The sequence below is a fragment of the Camelus dromedarius genome, chromosome 8 (genome assembly GCF_036321535.1).
Source record: "Camelus dromedarius isolate mCamDro1 chromosome 8, mCamDro1.pat, whole genome shotgun sequence".
Classification (NCBI taxonomy): domain Eukaryota; kingdom Metazoa; phylum Chordata; class Mammalia; order Artiodactyla; family Camelidae; genus Camelus; species Camelus dromedarius.
Genome location: NC_087443.1, coordinates 6,711,313 through 6,736,413, shown reverse-complemented (window position 1 = coordinate 6,736,413; position 25,101 = coordinate 6,711,313). Strand labels below are relative to the sequence as shown.

The 25,101-nt window shown below is 40.2% G+C and overlaps 1 protein-coding gene and 1 long non-coding RNA gene across 5 annotated transcripts in view; one reads left to right on the top strand and one right to left on the bottom strand.

Annotated features, from left to right (window-relative positions):
* Positions 1-2,974: 2,974 nt before the first annotated feature.
* LOC105102154 (uncharacterized) lies at positions 2,975-19,319 on the bottom strand. 2 transcript variants are annotated; one of them, XR_010381832.1, is made up of 3 exons: positions 18,749-19,319; positions 5,845-5,895; positions 2,975-4,221 (listed from the first exon to the last, which is right to left on the bottom strand). It is a non-coding gene; the product is annotated as an uncharacterized LOC105102154 (long non-coding RNA). The 2 variants fall into 2 exon arrangements; XR_838355.3 differs by having other exon boundaries at positions 18,943-19,319.
* A 306-nt stretch (positions 19,320-19,625) lies between these two features.
* The window catches only part of EGLN1 (egl-9 family hypoxia inducible factor 1), a 53,134-nt gene continuing 47,658 nt past the window's right edge, over positions 19,626-25,101 (top strand). Inside the window, exon 1 of one of the 3 annotated variants that reach the window (XM_064487869.1) lies at positions 19,626-20,965. In XM_064487869.1, coding sequence (XP_064343939.1) covers positions 20,063-20,965 — 903 coding nt within the window. In that variant the 5' untranslated portion in view covers positions 19,626-20,062. The remainder of the gene's footprint in view (positions 20,966-25,101) is intronic. The other 2 variants (XM_064487868.1, XM_010995423.3) reach the window with 2 other exon arrangements.

Sequence of the window (25,101 nt, the reverse complement as noted above, 5' to 3'; positions counted from 1 at the left end):
AGAAAGTGAGTGGAAAAGATGATTATCAGCCCTGATGGGAAAGATAGAATTGAAACTCACTTAGGAAAGGTCATTTGGGGAGGGTGGGAAGTACCATATCACGCTTCCAGAAAAACCTTCCCCGGCCATTGCAAAGTGGATTGGCTGCCTCTTCCAGCTCCTAGCACCGTGTGCACAGCTCCTTTCAGCCCTGCTTACCTGTACCGTGACCACTCTTTGGCCACACATGCTCTGGCCCTTGCCTGATTCTTTGACTCCCTTTTCTCTTCCTGCCCCACAGGTTGTATATTTCCCATCTGTTGCTTTAGTAAGCAACCTGTATGTTTCCTGGGGTGTGATAAGCTCAAGGACTATTAGAACTGGAATTTGGGGTTTTCAACTATTTATATCATACATCGAACAATGTCCGATATATAGCACTCACTAGAGCAACGTATAGCATCAATTTTGTATGCCTGTGTATACAGAAATGGTATGGGAGTCCCATGTATATGTATGTATACACACACTATAACTGAAGGTCACTGTGGAATATATATACATGATATGTGTGTAGACAGTTTTATAATAATGTACTATATATAGTTACATATACGTGGTGTGTGTTGTGTGTGTAGACAGCTGTATAATATTGTATGTTACTATATGTACAATACATATAGCTGTGTATTTATATATACACACGCCCGCGCTATATCCACACCTGTCTGTCTGTCTAATCCGTCTATCGCGTGCACTATAGCAGTGTATAGCAATGACCTCCAACGCAGATGAAGTGAATGCTATAGAAGTGACAGCTGAAGATGAAGCATCACACAGAGTGTCAAGGCTCTTTAACAAACGGACCATGGCTAATTGTGAGGGAAATCTTAATCACCGACCACAACCACAACCACAGCTCCTTTGTCGCATACACTGCGGCTGCCCTCAGGAGATGACTTGCACTTTAATTCCCCCCCTTCCCCACTCTCTCCCACTGCCCCGACTGTCATCCCAGCATTGCAAAGAAATTCATGAGTCAATGTTTGACATTCTTTTTACAAGGATTCCCTAGATCATTCCTATTAGCAAACATGTTTTTGCTCCCATCTTCCAAAAAAAAATCCCTTGATGGCCTCCACCACCCCCTTCAATTACTGCCTTAATTTATAGACGACTTTGTCGTCTTTAGAGTAAAAATTCTATATTCATTGTCTACAATTCTCTGTCAAATCTACTACAATCAGAGATGCACCCAGCCCACTCCTAAACTGGTCTCCTCGGGTCACTGGTCATCTGCATTTTTGCTAATCCACCGGTCAGTCCCAGCCCTTGCCTTACTCTCCCTGTCAGCCGCATCTGTGATGGTCGGCCACTTCCTCCTCCTTGCATCATCGCTTGTTTCACTCAGCTTGCAGGACACTGCTTTCTTCCGGTCCTTCCCACATTTTCCTGCCAACTCTTCCTCAGTCTTTCTTTCATAGTCCTCCTCATCTCTCTAGCCTGTAAATGTGAGAGTTCCCCTACCACAGTCTTTGGTTCTCTTCTCTTTCTTTCTAATCCACTTGGTAATCCTTTTTTGACTCTCATGGCTTTAAATATCATCTATATGCAGGGGACCCCCCGAATTTATCTCTCCAGCCTGGACCTCTCCTCCAATTCCAGATCTGGATATCCAACTGCCTGCCTGCCACCACCATTTACAGCAGTAATATAACGCTCAAATTTTACAGGCCTGAAACTGATCTCCTGATAGCCACCCTCCCCAAACCGCATCTCCAGCAAATCCTCCTGCTTCGGCTAATGGTAACTCCATTCTATTCAGGTACAAAAACAAACATTAAAATGCTGATGTCATTTGACTTGGACTCACCTCTCTCTCTCATAGCTGATCTGTTAGTAAGCCATGCCAAATCCACCTAACAGGATAATTGAGCCACTTATCAATCCCATGACCACCACCACGGTCCAGGCCACCACTGTCTCTCGCCCAGATGATTACAATAGCCTCCTAGATGTTTCCCCATGTCTTCCCTTGCTCCCTATAGTCTTTTTCTGTTAAAAATGTAAGTCAGGGGGAGGGTATAGCTCAGGGGTAGAGTGCATGCTTAGCATGCATGAGGTCCTGGGTTCAATCCCCAGTACTTCCATTAAAAAAACAAATTTAAGTCAGACCTTGCCACTCCCCTACTGAAAACCCTCCAATGATACGGTTTTTCACTGCGTTCAGAGTAAAAGCCGAAGTTCTTTATAACAGCCACCACGCCCTATGCGATCTGGCTGCCCGATAGTGATGTCTGTTCTCTGATCTCCTGCTGGTCTAACCCCTGTTTTCTCTGCCCAGCACAGGCATGACGCTACCAAAGACCAGGACTTGGTACCTGCTCCTTCCTCTACCTGAGGTGTTTCTCCCCACATGTCTGTGTGATGAGCTCCCCACTGCCTTCCCCCTCGGTTCAGAAGTCACCTTCCCAGGGCTTCCCCAGCCACACTAAGCAACAATTCAATTTTCCCAAACATTAACCCTCTCCATTGCTTTATTTTTTTCGTTTAGCATGATCAGTTTCTAACATCCTGTAATTATATTTACCTTTGGTTGGGGAGTAATTAGGATTATTTCTTTCTTTACTTTAATGGAGGTACTGGGGATTGAACCAGGACCTCATGCACTCTACCACTGAGCTATACCCTCCCCCCTTATATTTACCCTTTTGATTGTCTTTCTCACTGTGTGCTACATACAAATAAGGATTACCTTTCTGTTTTATTCATTATTGTATCCCTAATGACCAGAACAGCATCTCACACAACCCAGGCACTTAAAAAATGTCTGTTGAACAAATAAAAGAAAAATAACTTAAAAAAATTTCCTGTATATTCAAACCCTATATCCATTAGCAAGTAGGCACACGAGTGGAATTATAAAAATCACTATACGATATTTGTAAATATATTTATTAAAACAATGATTATACATTACACTGATTACACTGATTCCAGATCTAATTACACTTAAGGAGTAAAGTTAAATTATAATTAATTGCTTTAAGTTCCAACTAGAGATTTATCAAAATGATAGCCTTAGGATATTAATATTATTTCCTAAACTATTTAATTTGCTTGTTCATATAAGTTAAACAGTGAACGATCAGCAGGCCAGAAAGCAATTTTGTTTGATGAAGTTGGTCTTAGTGTTTTGGTTTAAATTCACTTGATATAAAACGACATTATCTTTAGAGAGCCTCTAAATTTCATATGGATAACTGTTATAAAATATTTCTAAAACGCAGTCATTTCATTGTTACAGGGTTACTCACGGGTTAAGATCCACTTGAGGAAGTCACATTTCCATTTCACTGTGGAACATTTAAAGTGTTCGCAAAACTGACTCATCAGAGAGCAGGGGAAATGTCATATGGGTCTCAATGACATAAACATTCTTGAAGAGTTTTGAAGTATTTTGATTCTTTTGAAAATAACTTTCAAACCCAACTTGTAAAGAATTGATTTTCTGAGGAGGGGGTGTGCGTATTGCTCAGTGCTAGAGCACGTGCTTAGCATGCATGAGGCCCTGTGTTCGATCCCCAGCCCCTCCATGCCAAAAAAAAAAAAAAAACCCCCAAAAAACAAGGACCCCACTCCCACAAATAAATAAAATAAAATGGTTTAAACAATTTTTTAAAAATGAAATTACATTTTAAACATTCTGTTCAAGAAGTAAGTCTTCTCTATAGCAATGAATTTCTCATCATCTTCACATTGTTTATTACATTTAAGTGATTTGTATTAATTTGCCCCCTTTTTGCACCTTCATTTTGAAGTCTGGTTGGAATTTGTTCAGTAAATTAAAACACTTAAATTTTCATTGAGTCTTTTCAGACTCTACATCTGCAAAAATATCCAAGGAATGATCCAGAGCTCCAGCTACTGCAAAAGAAGGATCTTGGTTGGAAACATGAAGAAGAAAGCATCCAATGCTGTTCATCATTTTCTTAATCCTTCCTACATCACTGCGGTAATTCCTAAGATATAACACTAACAGCATTTACTCGAACATTGGCATTGCTGTCATAAAAGCTTCCTTTACATTGACTCAATCAGGAGTCAAGTGCTGAGAAATATTTTTAGAGACCACTGTGCGCAGAAGATGCCTTCTTATTGTTTCTGGGATTATCATGCATAAGCAGAATTTGACCAAGAGAAGAGAAGCTGTGATGGACACTTTGCAAGGTCCCAATGATTCTGCAGCAAGAGAGAAGAGGAAGGGCCTAGTGAAAAAGCAATTTGCAGATCGATACATGAGTACAAGGTCATTTGTGTGAAAAAATTCAAATGCAAAACACTACACCCTTTTATTACATACACATAAAATGGTAATGGTGATGTAGCAAGTGCATGGTAGCAGTTTCCAGAAGGGTGCAGGATTTCACTTGGTGTTCTTTGAAGGTATGACCCTTATAATGATAAGCATTCACGGAATAAAAAGATGTAGAGAAAGACTTCATGTGATTATAGAAGAGAAGACAAAATGGGTCAAAAATTCAGCTCAAAACAAATTTTGAAGGTGTTCCTAAGGAATTAGTTTGGAACGCTAATGGAGTTGTAAGTCTGCTTTACAGAGCACTTTGAATTAGTTGTGTAAATTATCTCTTTTAATTCTTACCACAAGATTGAGGGAGATAATATTATTTCCTCTTTACCCAAGAAGGTGTCTCATTTTCAAGAATCACGTTAATACTAAAGGAGTTTGAATTTGAACTCAGTTATTTCCTCCAAAATCCATCCCTCCACTGGACCAGACTGCATCCAGTAATTTTGTCAAATTTCTTCTGTGGCCAACAACCAACATAACTTTTCCTTTTAAGTCTTTTAATTCTTTTATTATTGCAATACTGTTACTCTGTTACAAAAAAAATAACTACATTATTGCTTGCTTCTTTTAGATCAAAGCAAATATATTTAATGAATGTTGTACACATTTATTATTGAATCATTGCAGAATAAAGAAAGATTAAAGAAGGAAACAAAAATTGTGCATGGCCATACCATTTAAAAGCAGTCACTGTTAACATTTTGGTAAACATTTCGGCCTCTTCAACATCACACTGTAATATTGTTTTGTAATCAAGAATTACTCATTCAGCAAGTATTAATTGAATGCTGAAATGTGTTATTACATAACAACATATTGTGAACATTTCCCCATCATTAAACATCTTCTATGGTCATACTTGATACACTGTAAAGTTTTAAGATAGAGTTCTATCCTTCTGCTTATTTAATAGAGTATACAAGCTAATATTTTTGTATTTAATGAGAAACTCGAGAGACATTAAATTACTATTTTACTAACAAAATCTCTGAGTTTTCTATTGAACCACCTATCAAAACATTTGGAATTTGTTTTATCTGCTTTGAAGCCATTTCCTATGGGTTAATAGGTGCCAGAAGTTGGCAAACAATGGCCTGAGGGTCAGATCCGACCCAATGTCTGTTTTTGTTCTAGAGTTTATAAGAACACAGTCACACTCATGTGGTTACTTGTCTTTTGCGATTTTATGCTACCACAGTAGAGTTGCTGGTCCACAGAGACAGTATGGCCTCCAAAAGCCTAAAATATTTAATAGCTGGGCCTTTACAGAAAACGTTTGCTGGCCCCTGGTACAGACTAAAATGTTGATTCCTGCTCTGAAGCTCCTCTGGCCTATATGCTCACAAATCACCCTACTATGGTCCTAGAGAGGCAATTCCAAATAGAGATTCCAGCTCTCGAACATAACGTCAGATGCTTGAATCAGAATTTGTCTGCACAGCCTCCCCAAATCCATAAAATCAACAAAGAATGTAAATAAAACCATATATTACCCAGCCTTTGGCATTTGTAGGAGACAGGGAACAACTCGAACTTCAGATTACCTGTAAGTAGAGAAATAAACATCAAATTCCAACAGAAATCCCGCTCCTACAAGCCTGTGGATGCTTAGAGTAGGGGAACTGTGACTTAAACAAGTCCCTTCAAAAGAAAAGAGGGGAGCAAAGGACTTAAACAAAGCATTGACCAAAATCACCCCAGGAAGGAAATGTCCAACGTTGCGTGTTAAAACTCAGCTCTAGCAGGGAAGGGTAGAGCTCAGTGGTAGAGCGCACGCTTAGCATGCACGAGGTCCTGGGTTCAGTCCCCAGTCCCTCTATTAAAAACAAACAAACAAATAACAACAAAAGACTTCGGCTCTGGGAGGTGATCAGCATGCAGGAGGTCCAAAACCAAACCAAACCAAACCAAAATAAAACAAAACCTCAGCTCTGGGAGGTGTTGTTCACAATACTGGATACATGCAAGATGCCTGAAGGTGACTGGGACTGGAAACAGCTGCCTCAAATACAGCATTTCTTTTGTGAGGGCATCAGAGGAATAGAGGGGGGGGGGGGGCTTGGAGAAACTGCAGTGAGTGGAAAGAAGAAAGTTAAATTAAGGATCCAAAAAAAAAAAAAGATCCTGAAAAATAGGACACACCAACCCTTCCACCCTTCAACACCACCATAAGCTCATTTACTTAAAAAACGCTCCCAACAAAACCAACCCCAAAGCGGTGCGCTATAGCATAAAACTCTACACTGAATTATACATTCTTAAACCATCATGTAAAGATAATCAAACCACTCAGAATCATAAATTCAAACACTCACAAGAAATATGGACTGGAAAAAAAAAAAAAAGGAAAGAAATGCAATAAGAATTGACCAAACTCAGGAAAAAACTTGAATTAAAAAGCATATGTCTAAAAAAGATGAAGGACGACCAGGTGCCTAAGGAAGAAGGAATTCAAATAAAAACCTAATAAGGGACAATGAAGAAAGTGAGTAAAACAACGCGAGAATGAAGCTGAGATAAAGATATTTAAAAGGGGATTAACAAGAGTGTGAAAGGGACGGAAAACAGACACACACAGAATCAACATACACGTAACTGGAATCTCTGAAGAAGAGAAATGAAACAATGGAATAAAATGAGTGTTTAAAATTTTTAAAAAGCTCCCAGAAGTGAGAAAACTTAAAAATAAATATTGAAAGAAGCCACCACATACATGGGAAAAATGACCTGTAATGAAGAACCCTGACATGTACGTTAGAAAAACCACTAGACTTAAAAGAGAAAGGAAAAAGCCTCAGAGACCTCAGGCATAAAGATAACATTATTTATAAAGGTAAGAAAGGCTGGCATCAGACTTCTCGAGAGCAACATGCAACGCTTTAAAAAAGCTTCAAAAGGGTATATAATTCATACCAGAATAAATCTAACCCTCCTTAAGGAAAGACAATGAAATCTAGGGCCCGACAACAAAATAGTCACAATGTTTAAAATCCAATTAATAATTAGCAAATGTGCAAAGAAGCAGGGAAATGTAATCCATAAACAAAGAAAAATTAGCCCAAGTGCAACAGATCCAGAAATTGCATGGAATTAGCAGACAAATCCTTTAAAACACCATTTATAAAAATGCTCAAGGATGTAAACAAAAATATAGACAATAACTGAAGGGAGAAATGGAAGATATAGAAAGAGAAGGCCAGTTGGAAATTCCAGACCTGAAAAAGATGATGTAACTGAAATGAAGAAAAAAAAAAAAAAAAAAACCAGATTGAAAAAAAAAAGTATGTACCCGAAGATATAGCAATAGAAATGCTTTCAAATGAAAGTATAGAGGAAGGAAAAGACATAATAAGTCATCTAATATATATGTAAATTGAATCTCAGAAAAATGGGGGCAGAAAAATGTTTGAAGAAACAATAGTTATGAAGTCAGCCAGAAAGAGAAAGAAAAATGTCAGATGATATCACTCATATGTGGAATCTAAAAAAAGAAAGAAAAAAAAAGGCCACTATGAACTTGTCTACAAAACAGATACAGACTTGCAGACATAGTAAACAGTCTAATGGTTACTGGGGGAAAGAGGGTGAGAGGGGATAAATTTGGGAGTTTGAGATTTGCAAATGTTAGCCATTATATATAAAAATAGATTTAAAAAAACAAGTTTCTTCTGTATAGCACAGGAAACTATATTCAGTATCTTGTAATAAACTTTAATGAAGAAAAAGAAAATGAATATATGTATGTATATGCAAGATGAGGACCTTGCTCAGAATTAAAACAAAGAAAACAACACCAAGTCATGATATCATCAAGTTGCTGAAAACTAGTGAACAAGAGAAACTTTTAAAAGCATTTGGACAACATAACGCCTTTTGCAGCAACATGGATGTCCCTGGAGAATGTCATTCTAAGTGAAGTAAGCCAGAAAGAGAAAGAAAAATACCATATGAGATTGCGCATATGTAGAGTCTGAAAAGGAGGAAAGAAAGAAAGGAAGGAAGGAAGGTAGGTAGAAAGGAAGGAAGAAAGAAAGAAAGAAAGAAAGAGACAAATGAACATAAATACAAAACAGAAACAGACTCACAGACAGAATACAAACTTGTGGTTGCCAGTGGGGAGGGGGGTGGGAAGAGACAGACTGGGAGTTCAAAATTTGTAGATACTGACAGGCATATGCAGAATAGATAAACAAGATTATACTGTATAGCACAGGGAAATATATACAAGATCTTGTGGTAGCTCACAGTGAAAAAGAAGGTGACAATGAATGTATGTATGTTCATGTGTAACTGAAAAATTGTGCTCTATGCTGGAAATTGATACAACATTGTAAACTGACTATAACTCAATAAACAAACAAATAAACGTAAAAGGAAAAGCATTTGGAAAATAAAACACATTAGTTGTGGACCAAAAGTAATAAATGCCAAAGTAATTGTAAATAGTTGCATATCATTCCCCTGTATGTCAGTGTAGGTTGTCTCCAATTTTTTGCTCACTGCATATCCTTGAATGGAATGAAATGAAAATAGGGCATTTGAGGAAATTTATGTGAACATTTCTAAAGTCCCCTTCTTTCATAAGTCCCTCTTTCTGGTCCCTGTTACTGAATGCCCCAAATTCAGTAACTTGAATCCCCCAAATTAGTTTGCTTTTATCTCTTATGGAATTTATCATATTTTGCCATGGGAATATAAATCAGATCTTTCAGGTTAAATCCATCTCCCTCAGCTTGTGATCTCAGGAACTATGAAACTTCTTAGCACCTCATTCTCCCTCAATGTAAATACCCACAGCAAAGGTTTGTTATGAGGGTTAAATCACATGATACACACAAAGAATTTAGAACAGTGCCTAGCTCCGTGCTATATACTACATAATTAAAGTGCAATTATCCCGAAAAGGAAAAAAAAATCAATCCCCTAGAAACTGGAAATGTACTTGAAACTAAACTAACTATATCTCAAGTTGATGGCACAGCCACATGGAGAAAAGAACTAGATCAAATGACTTTATTTCTTTAAATATATTTTTATTGAAGTATATAGTCAGGTTACAATGTTGTGTCAGTTTCTGGTGTACAGCACAATGCTTCAGTCATACAGGAACAGACACATATTTGTTTTCATATTCTTTTTCACTGTAAGTTGCTACAAGATACTGAATACAGTTCCCTGTGCTACAAGTATAAACTTGTTGTCAGATGACTTTCAAACACAGTATTTTTACTGTCTTTCCCTAATCGGATATGTTATACAGACAAAAAGAATGCAATAAATCCTTAAAGTAGGATAAAGCAGATAAGTAGCTATGTAAATGTCATTAGGAAAAAAATTTTAGTGTAAGAGAAAAAAAGACACAAATATAAAATCAGAGAAATTAAACTAAAACCCTGTAATCTTATATTTGAACTGGAATAATACTATGGATTCAATTTGAAAAAATGACCTATTTCCTAGCTCTGTTCATTGGAAAGACCTAGAAGTAATCACAACCCAGTGACAATGGGAATCCCTGATGGTGGCTTCTAACTACCATTTTGTAGTAAAAGGAACCAGGGATCTTTGAAAAAAATGACTAATACTGGGTCAGGGGCAGGAAATGTACAAGATGAGTCTGGGCCATCTTGGGCCAGAAAGCAAGAAAATTATCCACAGTTAATGTGAACAAATCTAAAACACACAGGAACCAACTTGAATAATTTCTCATTGGACAGAAGTGCAACAATTTAATCATCAAAAAGAATAATTAAAACAATTCGAATATATGAAAATTGTATTTCAGGGTAAAAAAACAGTTGATGAAAAAAGTTCTCCACAGTAGAACTTCAGCTAATAAGTTCAGAAGGAATGCTAGAATTAGAAATTATTTTTTGTTCAATCTCTGATGAAACGTTGCAGCTAGCCATGGTTGTTATTGCTAAAACAGGTGAAAGGCTGATTAAAAAGTTCTAAGGCAAGGATCAAGCTGAAATCATTTGAACTCGTGAACAATATTTCATCACGAATAATGAAACTGCCACACATTATGTGCCTGAAGATGTTATGAAACAGGTATTACACAACAAGCACTATGAAGTATTCTTGGCTAAAACACAGAGCCTGAATCGAATAAAAATTCTGGATCCAGAATTCTAGAAAAGGAGGAATATCATGAGGAAGCAATCAGCTAAATCCCAGGAACATTCTACAGTACGAATGATATAGTTTCTCCAGCAAATTATGATATGAAAAAAGGGGGGACAGGGAACTAGTAAAATCAAGTAAAAGGGACTTAAAAACATGACACTCAAGTGCAATACATGAACCTGGTTTAGATCTTAAATAGAATGAAGCAACTGTGAAAAGAATCAGTGAGATAATCAGAAAAAATTAACACTTGCTGGACGATAGATGATAGCATGAAGAGGTTTTCTTAATTTTGGTGGTGAGATAATGGCATGGTGGATACGGTTTTATTTAAAATCCTTATCAAACATGTATATCAAAGTTTGGATATGCCTTATAATATTTCAGCCAAAAAAAGAAAACAAAATTAGAAACTACCATGAATTAAATGCCAACAAATTGGACAAGAAGAAGAAATGGATAAATTCCTAGAAACATACAACCAAGCAAGACTGGATCGTGAAGAAATAGAGTATCTGAACAGACCTACTGCTAGTAAGGAGATTGAATCAGTAACCAAAACCTTCCAGCAAGCAAAAGACTAGGACTGGAGAACTTCCCTGGTGCATTCCACCAAACATTTAAATAAGATTTAATATCTATCCTTCTCAAACTCTTCAAAAAATCAAAGAGGAAAGAACACTTCCAAGCTCATTTGATGAGGCCAAACCAAAACCAGACAAACATTTCACAGAAAAAAGAAAATTACAGGCCAATATTCCTGATGAATGTAGATGCAGAATCCTCATCAAAATATTAGCAAATCAAGTTCAACAATACATTAAAAGGATGAACACACTATGATCAAGCAGAATTTAATCCAGGTATGCAAGGATGGTTCACTACCAACAAATCAATCAACATGATACACATTAACAAAATGAAGGATAAAAATCATAGGACCATATCAATAGATATAGAAAGAGCATTTGACTAAGTTCAGCATCCATTTATGATAAAAACTCTCAACAAAGTGGGAGGAAGGGTAACCTACCTTAGCACAATAAGGGCTTATATGACAAGCCCAACAGCTAACATTCATACTCAATGGGGAAACGCTGAAAGCATTTCCTTTAAGATCAGGAACAAGACAAGACTGCCCACTCTCACCGCTTCCATTCAGCATACTGCTGGAAGTCCTGGCCTCAGCAATTAGGCAAGAAAATGAAATAAAAAGAATCCAAATCACAAAAGAAGTTTTCTCTATTTGCAAGTGACATGATATTAGATATAGAGAAGACCCTACCAAGAAACTGTCAGAACTAATAAATAAATTCAGGAAAGTTGCAGGATACAAAATTAATATACATATCAGTTGTGCTTCTATACACTAATAACAAACTATCAGAAAGAGAAATTAACAATCCCATTTATAATTTCATCACAGAGAATAAAGTGCCTAGGTATAAATATAACCAAGGAGGTGAAACACCTGTGTACTGATAACTATTTGACACTGATGGAAGTAGTTGGAAAAGATACAAATAAATAGAAAGATATTCTGTGTTCATGGATTGGAAGAACTAATATTGTCACAATGTCCATACTACCTAACTCAATCTACAGATTCCGTGTAATTTCTAGCTAAATTCCAATGGAATTTTTCACAGAAATAGAAAAAAAATCTAAAACTTGTATCGAACCACAAAATACCCTGAATAGCCAAAGCAATCCTGAGAAAGAACAAAAAAGCTGGAGACATCACACTTCCTGATTTCAAACTATATTACAAAGATATAGTAAAACAACAATAACAAAACCCCATAACCAATCGGACCTTAAGTGAAAGGGATCAAAAGGTAAAAGAAAAAAAAAGGTTTTCCCTGAAATGCAAAACTGTATCAATTTAACTGTATGTCCTTGGGCTAGTTGCTTGGCCGCACAAAGACTGAATTTTCTTATATGTAAAATGGAAGTCTGAATAACATGCATCCATAGTCTGTTAAGAACGTAAGAGCATCAAATGAGAATTTGTATGTGCAAGTCTTTTGTGAACTGTAAAAAACTACATTAAAACTAGCTGGGTGTTATAACTATGTAAGTTTAAAAAGCTAAAGCTCTTATCTGTTCTTAGAAACAATCATCAGTGTATCTATGTAAACAAAAAAATGTGCAAGATACTGTATATATGTATTTACATGCAATATAATGTGTATGTGCAGTTGAATTGTAATAATTCTACCTAATAAAACTGAAAAAGGAAAAAAATGAAAGAAAAAATTAGCTGGGCGTTTATTTATGCATGCTTTTGTATACACACATTTTGTGAGAGTAATGGGATTTCAGATGATCTTTGTAGAATGGGTAAAAGTTAAATTGGCAGAGAAGAGAAGAGATGAGTCAGTTGTGGTGGGAAAATGGTATGCTACAACAGAGAGCAGTTAAAAAACCAGAAAGGCTGTGGTGGATGAGAAAAAAACTTAATAAAATAAAATAATGACTATTAATAAGCAGGAATGTAATAAAGGAAAACCATTCTCATTTAGAATTTAGACTATGACTAGTTTTGCCTTCCTAAGTTGAGGAAAGGATGTGCAAGTAAACTGTATCAGTAGCAACAGAACTCACACATCACTTCCCTCCGTATCCAGGTACTAGTCACTAGGAGAGGCTGAAATTTCAAATTTGGCCAGTTCTGGGCTACTCAAGAGAAAGTCTCTGAGTATAAGACCTTGGAGATAATATGAGTGAGCAGTTGGATATCTGAAGGCCAGCCCAGAGTGCAGGGGGCAAGCTACACAGTAAGACAAATTCAGTTTCCTGCAGTGGTTTAGTGTCAAGGATCCCTGCCCCCAAAACGGAGTAGCCAGAGCCCTGTGAAGAGACCCCTGGGAGAGGCCAGAAGGAAAAGAGGTTTAAAAAGAGCTGAGTTTGGAACCTGGGTTCTTTTTGGAGCAGAAGGAAGGGAACAGGGAAAAGAAGGAGATCTTTGTTTTACAGGAGCAGAAATTCAGGGTCAGGGGTGGTCACGAGAATGAAAACTATGAATGCAAAACTGAAGATTTGCAGGTCCTTGGAGAAGGAATTGGCCTTCCCATTTGATGTGGGTTGAACATTTAAATAAGAATGTCTCCTGACAAAGAGATGAGACCAGGGAAAATGTATATAAAAGATGAAGAAAAAAACACACAAAAGTACAGTACTGGCATAGAAACAGATACACAGATCAAGGGAACAGAAAGACAGCCCAGAAATAAATCCACACGTATATGGTCAATTAATTTATGACAAAGGGGCCAAGAATATGGGAAAACTAGACAGTCACATGCAAAGGAATGAAACTGGACCCCTATCCTACACCAATGCCCCCAAATCAGCTCAAATGGACGAAAGATCGGAAATCATAAAGCTCCTGGAAGAAGATATAGGGGAAAAGCTCTCAGACGTGCATCTTGGCAGTATTTTTTTGGATGTGACAGCAAAAGCAAAGGCAACAAAAGCAAAATAACAAGTGGGACCACATCAAACCAAAAAGCTCTGTACAGCAAAAAGAAACCTTCAGCAAAATGAAACAGCATTCTACAGAATGAGAGACAATATTTGCAAATCGTATATCTGATATACGATTTGCATATATTTTACATTAGATATATGATTTGCAAATATATTTATACATGAATAGTAATACATGAATAGGCATTCTACAGCATGAGAAAACATTTGCAAATATTTGGTTGATTATGCTGATAAGCTATAGTATATCAGATAAATGATCTGCAAATATAGTATATCAGATATGATTTGCAAATATATCAGATATATGACTTTCAAATGTATTTATACATGAATAGGCATTCTACAGGAGGAGAGAAAATATTTGCAAATATTTGGTTGATTATGCTGAACTGTAGTATATCAGATACATGATTTGAAAATATATCAGACATGATTTGCAAATATAGCATATCAGATATATGATTTACGAATATATTTATATATGAATATTATTCATCCATAAAAATAAAGGCTATCTTTCCTTTTGTGACAGTGGGGATGGACCTCAAAGGCACTATGCTGAGTGAAATAAGTCAGACAAAGACAAATACCATATGATCTCACTTATGTGTGGTTTCTAAAAAAACAAAAATAAAAAAACTGAACTCATAGAGACCAAGAATAAATTAGTGGTTGCCAGAGGTGGGGGTTGAGGGTGAGGGAAATGGGTGAAGGGGGTTCAAAGGTACAACTTTCAGTTAGACATAAATCTTGGAGCTCTAATGTGCAGGATGGTGACTGTGGTTAACAATACTGTGTTGTAGATCTGAAAGTTGCTAAGAGAGTAGATCTTAAAAGTTCTCATCACAGGAAAAAAAATTTGATAACTACGTGAAGTGATGAAACTGTGATAATCATTTCACAAACTATACAATATATATATCAAATCATTATGTTGTACATCTAAAACTAACACAGTGGTATATGTCAAGTATAACTCTACAAAAAGTAAATAAAAAAGGCAAAATGGGAGAGACAAGGGTATAAAAATGTTGATAATTGTTGAAGTTGCTAATTATTGAACTAATCAGGGTTGAGGCTGATTATGCTGTTAACTCTATTTTTGTGCATGTTTACATTTTTTCACACACACAAAAATTACAGAAATAATTTAGCTGCCTCCAGTCTGGATTGGCATTAAGTTACTGATTGGGACTACATTAAAAGTTGGTTCAATGTTAAGGTTATGTTTGTTGTCAAAAAAAACCAACCAAAGAAAAAAGTCCCAGCTTTTTGTGTAATTACATTAACACATAATGTATATAGTAACCCATGTTTGTAATACAAAAAAATCACTATAATGACAAATGGTTGTAAAGTTTTGTATTTCTTGAAATGAGATGATTGATTTTTAACTGGGTTATAGTAGGTAAGTTTTAAATCATAAGCTGATGAAGTTGGGTGATAGAGACATTTTCCTGAATATATAGAAAGTCTATTTAAATCATTTATTTGCACGAGGAAACAACCTGAGAGACGGTAAAGCTGGTTCCATGGCCGTGGGGAAGCTCACAGCTCATGTGGGATCTGGCAGAACCCCCAGTACAGAGACGAGCAGGTGCTGTTTTCCAAAGACACCTACTTGTGCATGTCCCGATACTATAGTTAGAAAATGCCTCAGATTTTTAGCTGCTTTTCCCAGAACTCAAAGATCGTCTTCCTGTTTATCTTGGTGGGATGCCTATGTTATACTTGTGATTTTTTTTTCTGTTCTCTGTAATGTATTAAAACAAGATTGTCACAGATGGGGCCACAAGAGGTCATTAGTTAACAATCAGATGTTTGACTTCCTGAGCAGAGACTCTTTTGTGCATTTTTAACATATTTTTAAAGGAGAACGAGTGCTAGGTCCCTTGAAGGTAAAGCCTGTTCACTGGGCTTTCCTCAAGAGTCAACACAGTCATTTCTAAATTCACTTCCTCATTTAACTCTGTCCTTTGCATTTAATCTCAGCTTTGCCTCTCTTTGTAAGTCTTTTGTCAGGTCCCAGTGCTTACTGCTTTTTGTAGTTTCAGTAAACATTGCCAGAAGTAAGGGAAGCCAAATAGGCGGGCAGTTAGCTTTGGTCCAAACTGGTGTGATACGGTGATGGTAGCATTTTTACTTTAATTCATCCTTCAGTTCAGTTCTTGATTAGGTTGTGGGCAGGAAAAAAGTTGCGCTAATTCCTGGCTTTTGGAGACACAAGCCTTTGTTCTCCGCAGAGTATTAGGTAACACCCCTAGTGCTACTAATCTTATAATCTTAAAAATTGGGAAGGACACGCATTGCCTTCCTCTTATTTCATCTTCCGTAAGTGGGCATAATAAAGTGCCCACCTCATGGTGTTATGAGGATTAAATGAGTTAATAAGATTGGCACATTAAGAGTATCATATCAGTGTTCATAGGATAAATTCCTGCAACACACTGTGCATCTTCTCTTTGACTTTTGAAAAAGTAACTACAGCTACGATGCTGGTAGAGTTCCAGGCTCTCCTTGGAGCTCATGTCATTCATTGACTATAGCATGGTTAGCAGATGGTTTGGGGAAACCTCACCAACATCGAATTTGTTGACATACTATTAAACCAGAATAACTGAAAATTCTGAAATCATGGATCTTTGGAAATACTTGAAACAATATTTTATATTTGTTCTAATCATGAAACAATATTTTACATTTGTTCTATTCATGAAAACTTTGAGAGGGTCACCTTTGATTAAGTATTGTCAAGATACACATGTTCAATTTGTTATTTTCTATATTTTTTGTCATTTTGCATGTGTTTTTTTATTTTTATTTTTAACTGAAGTATATAGTCAGTTACAATGTGTCAGTTTCTGGTGTACAGCACAATGTCCCAGTCATGCATATACATACATATATTCGTTTTCGTATTTTTTAATTGAAGGTTATTACAAGATTTTGAATATGGTTCCCTGTGCTATTCATTTTCTATACTTAATTGGAACAAAATGAAAGCTAATAAAGGTTTTGATATGGACAGTTATTAAGTAGATAACAATGAAAATATATGCAAAGTGCATATCGAGATATAAATACACTTGTTTGCACGCCATAGTCCCAGACAGCAATTTTTGAGATACTGTTAGACTTCTTGTAAGACCTACAAGTAACTAAATTGAGAAGAATCAAGAGTTTTTAGAACGCGTGTTCCCTAGTCAACTTGGGAATAGTTAAAAATCATTTATCATTACTATAGCAAAGGGAGGCTGAAGGAGTATTTGATTTTACTTGTATTGAAATTATATTTTACTTTTTATGATTTATGTATATCAAAACATTTTCATAGCTTATTTTCTTAAGCAATTTTTTTTGAAGTATACTGTACTTCCAATTTACGGTTTACAATGTTGTGTTAATTGCTGGTGTACAGCACAGTGATTCAGTTATACATACATACATTCCTTTTCATATTCTTTTTCATTATAGGCTATTATAAGGTATTGAATGTATTTCCCTGTGCTCTACAGTAGGACCTTGCTGTTTATCTATTTTATACATAGTAGTTAGTATCTGCAAATCATGAATCCTAAGCACTTTTTAGAATTTCTAAATTAATTTGCTTGGAATCTTGATTAATGCAAAGGGCAGAGCTAGCAATTCCTTTTCCTTTGTTTCTGTCCCATCCTATCCTCCCCTCTTTTAGGGCGTTTACTCTGAACTCTTGGCAGTCATTATTTGTTTACCTGCCTGCCTCCTGCAGTGGACTATACCCCTCACAAGTGTACGAAGGGTAACTACTTCATTTGCGTGCCACGGACAGTCTGGCAGGTTGCGTTCTCCTAACACATTTGTTAAACAGCCTAATTAGTAATAACTGCAACCATGATATTTTACTGAATTTCATAAAGCTCTGGGAAAGTTGGGTACACAGTTGAGATAGATCCAGATCTTGATTCTTTACAGAAAGTCGGATTTTTCGTTTGGTTTGGAATTTGAAGCCATGAATATAATACTTATCTCAGTCTTTCAAAGGCCAAGCTAAGTGGAATTACTGTCCTCTTTCACCAGGTTGGATCCCTCAGATACTGTCCATTTATATATATAGCTGAACTTAATGACAGTTTTAAGTTCTGTAGAGTTGATGAAGAGTTTTCGGACTCAAGTAGTTTTTTACAAATATTCTACAAAGTGGTTTATAACTTCTTATATTCTCCTGCCTTTGACCTTACACATTTCAGCTCTTGTGTTGTTAATCTGGAAGGCTATCATCTCAAGGACTGCTGAAGTTACTTGCAGTCTATTCAGATGATACACAAGCCTAGTGCAACATTTACCAAATTAGCAGGTGTTCCATAAAGATTGTGAAAATCTAAATCACAGCCCCTTAAAAAAACTGAAGTATAGTCAGTTTACAATGTTGTGTTAATTTCTAGTGTACAGCATAGTGATTCAGTTATACATGAATACATATATATATTCTTTTTCATATTTTTTTCTTATAGGCTATTATGAGATAGCGAATACAGTTCCCTGTGCTATATAGTAAGATCTTGTTCATCTCTTTATATATATAGTAGGTAGTATCTGCCATAGCTCTTTTTAGTCTTAAAATAAATGGGAGGCGGAAAGAAACACCCTTGGCTTATTTCTGGTAAGGTTTTTACGTACTATAAAACAAAGAACTGTATTCATCAACATAGCACAAATTCTACTAATGAGAGGTTTTTTTTTGTTTTGTTTTTTTTTTTAATTTAAAAAGTCGTTAATGTAGTTAAGGTTATTTACCACCCAAATCCACTTCTTCGGAGCAGTTCCATCAGTCTGAACTTAAGAGCCTCAATGTGGATATAGAAATGCACACTGATGACCTTATTTAACTTGGTAGCCAAATAGTTCTTCATGAGGTTTTAAACTCGACAGGTTTAAAACCCAGTTTTCACAGGATTGTTAAGTGGTAAAAATACATCAAATTTCAGTACCTTTAAATTTGGCTCAAACGGGGCACTGGGGCTTGGATTCACACGGCAGCAATACTTGTTTTTGTTTTTAACCATTTCAGGCCTTCTTGAATTAGAGGCTGTATTGGTGTGATGGAAAAAGCAGCCTTGGAATCTTGACAGTCTGATTCCTGGATTCAGTCCCAGCTCTGCGTGACCTTGGGCCAGCTGCTCTACTTCTCCGAATTTCCGTTTCCTCCTATGCAAAAGGGGGCTGCAAGAGCCACCTTGCAACCGAGTCTGGAGCGCGCTTGGAACACACCCAGTCGGGTCCAAACAAACAGCAGCCATATTAAGACCGCGACCATCGCGCGGCCGCGCTCTCCCCGGCAGGTGTAGGAGCGGCCCGGGTCGCAGGCCTGGGGGGGGGCGGGGGCGGCGGCGGCGGCGGCGGGGTCCCCGCCCTAACGTCGCTCGCGGGCCTGCCCCTCGGCGTCCCCGCGCAGGCCGCGCCGGGCGGCGGCAGCGTCCCCGGCCCGCCCCGGGCGGAGTCGGCGAGGGGGCGGGGAGGGCGCCGGCCCCGGGCTCCGAAGCCCAGCCCGCCGAGTGCGGGAAAGCGGAGGCAGCACCGGCGCCGCCCGTGCCCGAGCGCGAGCGCGCGGCGGCCACCCCCTCGGCCCTCCCCTCGGCCCTGCCCCCGCCCCCGCCCCCGCGCGCCGCCCGCCCGGGTCGCCGCGGGGCCGTGGTGTACGTGCAGAGCGCGCAGAGCGAGTGGCGCCCGCACGCCCTGCGCTCCTCCTCAGGCCGGGCCGGGCCGCCTGGGACGCTGAGGCGGTGGCGGCGGCGGCCAAGGCGGCCGGTCTCGCGCGCCGGGCCCGCGCGCCCGAGCGGAGGTCGCCGTCCGCCGCGCAGGCCGCGCTCTCTCAGCCCGCGGCGGCGATGAGGCGCTGAGGCGGCCGCCGGCGCTGCGCGGCCGGACCGGAGGACAAGGAAGCGGCCGGGCCGCGGGCGCGAGGCGCCGGCCTCCTGAGACGAGGGGCGGCGGGTGCATGGCGCAGTGACGGCCCCGGCCGCTCCGCCCGCTCCCCGGCCCCAGGCGAGGCCGTCCGGCCGCCACCCCTCCTTCTCGGCCTCCGCTGCCGCCGCCGCCACCGCCGCCGCCATGGCCAATGACAGCGGCGGGCCCGGCGGGCCGAGCCCGAGCGAGCGAGACCGGCAGTACTGCGAGCTGTGCGGGAAGATGGAGAACCTGCTGCGCTGCAGCCGCTGCCGCAGCTCCTTCTACTGCAGCAAGGAGCACCAGCGCCAGGACTGGAAGAAGCACAAGCTCGTGTGCCAGGGCGGCGAGGGCGCCCCCGCCCACGGAGCGGGCCAGCCCCAGCACCCCGGCCCCGCGCCGCCGGCCGCCGCGCCGCCGCCCAGGGCCTCCGGGGCCGGGGCGGCCAGGAAGGCAGCGCCGCGCCGGGATAGAGCCGCCGAGGCTGCGGGCCCGCGGGCCGCCGGAGACGCCGCCAAGGCGAAGGCGAAGGCCAAGCCCGCGGTGGCCGCGTCCCCGCCTCGCGCGGCGCCCGGCGGCCAGGGTCCGGCGGCGGCCGAGGCGGAGCCCGCGAAGGAGGAGCCGCTGGCCCGCTCGCCGCTGTACCAGGACAAGGCGAACCTGTACCCGCCGAGCCACGCGCCGGGCGAGGGGCTGAGTCCCGGCGGCGGCCTGCGGCCCAACGGGCAGACGAAGCCGCTGCCGGCGCTGAAGCTGGCGCTGGAGTACATCGTGCCGTGCATGAACAAGCACGGCATCTGCGTGGTGGACGACTTCCTGGGCAAGGAGACCGGGCAGCAGATCGGCGACGAGGTGCGCGCCCTGCACGACACGGGCAAGTTCACGGACGGGCAGCTGGTCAGCCAGAAGAGCGACTCGTCCAAGGACATCCGAGGCGATAAGATCACCTGGATCGAGGGCAAGGAGCCCGGCTGCGAAACCATCGGGCTGCTCATGAGCAGCATGGACGACCTGATCCGCCACTGTAACGGGAAGCTGGGCAACTACAAAATCAATGGCCGGACGAAAGTAAGTGTGCGCTGGACGCCGGGCGCTGGGTGGGCGGCGCGGGGCGCGTGGGCGAGGAGCGCCGTTTCTGGGTGTAAAAGGATTTCCTCTTGGTGCAGCCACCCCAGGAGGAAAGCATACCCTCCGTAGATAGTTGTTTTCTGAGTTAGCCCCTTTCTCTGTGTACACTGTTTTCCACCTCCAACCTGCTTACACACTTCTCCGGCGAGCTGCCTGGTCTGGCTAAACTTCAGCTCTCCCTTGAACTGTGCTGTGTTCTCTCTTCCGTTGCACTGTTTTCAGTGGATTCAAACCTCGCTGGAGTTTCAGCCGCTCGATGGGGGCATTAGAGTGTGACCCAAAGCAAGTGCTGGTTCTGCATCAGTCTTGCGTTGGCTTCGTCTTTTCAGTTGTCTGGCGTATGGACCACTCATCAGATTCGGACTTCCCCAGTCAGATGCTGCACTGAGCTAAGAATCTGCCAGCTGACCACGAAAAGGTCAATTAAAAACAAGAATGTAGTCAAAAGACTCCATATTCCGAAAAAGTTTGGCTGCTTCGCTCCCTTTCACATACCCTTCTCCCTGGGCCTCCTGTTTGGAAACCCATTACAAAAAGGGATAAGAAGTATTTCCGTTTTCAGACTCCTCAGTGTAGGTAGGTTACATTTTTAGCATAGATTTCCTTTATTTTCTTTTGTTAATATTATCCCTCTGTTGGAAAAGAACTATTTTGTGGCTTCCTGGAAAAAAACAAAAAAACATGGAATTGGAGCAGGAGGGAGGGTTCACTCTAACGCCTCAGTTTGGTGAAATCTCTTTGTTTTCTCTTTAATGTTGTAGTTTTACCCCAACGGATTCTTCAGTCCCTCTTCCTCTCCTCAGCGTGGTAAATGGTAGACTCTTCCTACTCTTGGGGTTCTTTTCCATTTTTTCTTTGTATCCAGCTCTACTCCAGGCCACCCTTCTCCACCCTTGTCCACCATCAGTCTGATTTTGTGAGTTTGGGGACACACACACACACACACACACACACACACTCACTCTCTCTCTGACTCTCCCCGGTAGTTCTTCTATGCGTGTCAGACTGTCTGTTTTGACAGCTTTTACCAGTGGCTCTCAGACTCCCCAAAAGGCTGAGCCTAGGCAATGAGGAAAGTTCTGAATGTGAACAGTTTGTGGGGAGAATACAATGTGAAGCCTATTTTACGTATTGATGCCTCCTTGTTGGATGAGGACACATGTCTTAATATATAGTCACAGAAGGAAAAAAAGGTGACAACTGCTTAAAATTAAGCTGGAAGATAAAAAAGGCCTGATTAAACCTCAGCCTCAGTCTTTAACGAGATTTTCACTTATATATAGCCTACGTACATACACACATATGTGTATGTATTTTATTTTACTTCGTTTTTATTGAAGTATGGTCAGTTTGCAATGTGTCAGTTTCTGGCGTACAGCATAATAGTTCAGTTTACATATATTCGTTTTTATATTCTTTTTCATTATAGGTTACTACAAGATACTGAATATCGTTCCCTGTGCTGTACTGTAGAAACTTGTTGTTTATCTGTTTTATAGATAGTAGTTAGTATCTGCAAATCTCAAGCTCCTAGTTTATCCCTTCCCACCCCTTTCTCTCCCCCTGTGACCATGTTTGTTTTCTATATTTGTGAGTCTGTTTCTGTTTTATAAACAAGTTCATTTGTCTTTTTTTTTTAGATTCCACATATAAGTGATATCATATGGTATTTTTCTTTCTCTTTCTGGCTTACTTCACTTAGTATGATCATCTCCAGGCCCATCCATGTTGCTGCAAATGTCATTATTTTATTATTTTTTATGGCTGAGTAGTATTCCATTGTATAAATGTGTATGTGTATGTTAAAACTTCATCATGGATCAACTTTGAATATAGTCATGAACTCTAGAGCAGCAAAAGCACTAGCTTGAGGGAACATTAATGAAGCTGTACAAAAACTGACCAAAGTATGTACATAGGTGGGATATAAGCTTAAGGTGAAGTCATGAAGAAGATAAAGTCCTCAGTCGTCCTTGATCCGCTTTCCTTAGTGAATTTAGCTTTCCAAGTTAAGCTAAATCCTCTTCTCCCCTGTCTTCCTGTTTTTAACCATCCTTCTCAAGGAAGGGATGACAGTCAGCCCAGGTCTTAAAACAGTGGCTTCTAATGGGGAGGCCGTTAGAAAACAGCCACCTCCTTCCTCAAGAGTCCAGTGGCTTAAGGGAACAGTGGTTCAGGTTTTAAATCACCTGACTCTTGTATCATGTGATAAGGGGCCAGGAGAAGGAAGGATGGATTTTAAGCTCTTTACGTTGGCTCTTATGCTTGCATTAATTTTAGGGCACAATTTCAGTATCTGTGAATGATCTTAGGGAATCCCTTTCTTTGTGCTTCTTGGCTTGTCTGCGGTGTGAGTAATCTTGTGTGACCGTGTAATTTAAGCATTCTTAAAAAAAATCAAAGATCCTCGCTTTGGGGGAAGGCAGTCAAATTACCAGCCACCATATATTGAGCAACTGCCTTTTGCTCGGCATCAGATTAGGCTCAACACAGACATGAGCACAATAATTTTAATCCTATGAAGTGGGCAGTATTATTCCTGTTTTTCGTTTGAGGATATTTCAGCTCTGACTTGGCCAAGGCCTACTGACCACTTAGGATAACCTAGCTGGGATTCAAACTTGAGTCATTCAGACTTCAGAAGGCCCCATGCTTTTTCTACTGAGCTGGATTGGGTATAGGTAAGATGTTAAATGAGAAGATGTAGGTTACTTAGCACACCATTGGAACTAAAATTTGATAGACGTATTTTGTTGATGGTGAGAGCCTTGTATGTGAATAAATATACTTTATGCTTAAGCTATATACATTTTTTTGTTAGGTGATAATACAGTGTTTATTTCAGATAAACACATTCAGTGACTGAAAAACCACTTAAATTTGCCTGGATCATGCTTATTTCATTGTAACTCCTAAGAGAGGCAGAAGCAGAACATGGGTACTATATGTGATTGCAGAGAGGGTCTTCAGTTAAGAATCTTATTACCCTTTACAGCATTAGAGTGATTTTAAAAGTGACTTGCCTCAGGTGTGCAATATTTTTCTCATTTAGATTTTCACAGCAATGTGGTGAAATACTTAGATTGTTGGTATGTAGTCCCTGTTTGTAGATCACAAAAGTGAACCTCAGGAAAGTTCACTTGTTGGAAATCATGCAGCATACGGGGATTTAAATTCGGGTTTTCTGACTGACATTCTGGTGTTCTTTTTCATTTGCGGTCTCCGTTCTGTCTGGTCTTTGTGTCTATTGGGGCCTGATAATCAGATGATGTGTAACTGGCTGTGGCTCATTCAGGGTATGCTGAGATTTTTGAGTTTCTCTGCTTCCGGCATGCAGAGCTGGCCACTGTCCATCTGCCTGAAAAGAGGAACCACAGGGAAAGGATGAAGAAATGCAGGAGGAAAACAGGAACATGGTTATGGCCACTGATGTAACTGAGCTCCTGTTTCCACTTTCTCTGGTCCTTTTGTGGGACTTTCCCTTTTTTTTGTTGTTCTTAAACTGTGGTTCGATCCTTTATCCTTTCTCACACCCTTTTTTCCATCGAGAAGACTTGTAGTGATGTCCTGAGGGAAGGAGTCGTGTTGTGCTGATGTGTGAAGCGTAACCTTGTGTGGACTGCAGGGAATCGCAGGTGCTTTTACTTGGGAGAAGAGGCAGAGGAGTGCAGAGGAGTACAGATCATGGGAAGATGTGAAACTGTTCAGTTGGAATTTCTTTTTTTTTTTTTTTTGAGGCAGGTGGTAATTAGGTTTATTTATTTACTTGATGGAGGTACTGGGGACCAAACCCAGGACCTTGTGCATGCTAAGCATGCGCTCTACCAGTTGAGCTATACCCTCCCCCCAGTTGGAATCTCTTAACTACTCTGAAGCAACACATTTGCCTGTTAACATAAAAATACTAGAATCATATACGTAATTTTGGAATTCTATCCAAAACTTATTCTGTCCAGTTAAAATGTACATAAAGAAAAGAAGTGAAGGGGGAGGGAAATAGCGCAGTGGTAGAGCGCATGCTTAGCATGCATGAGGTCCTGAGTTCAATCCCCAGTACCTCCATTAAAAACAAAAAA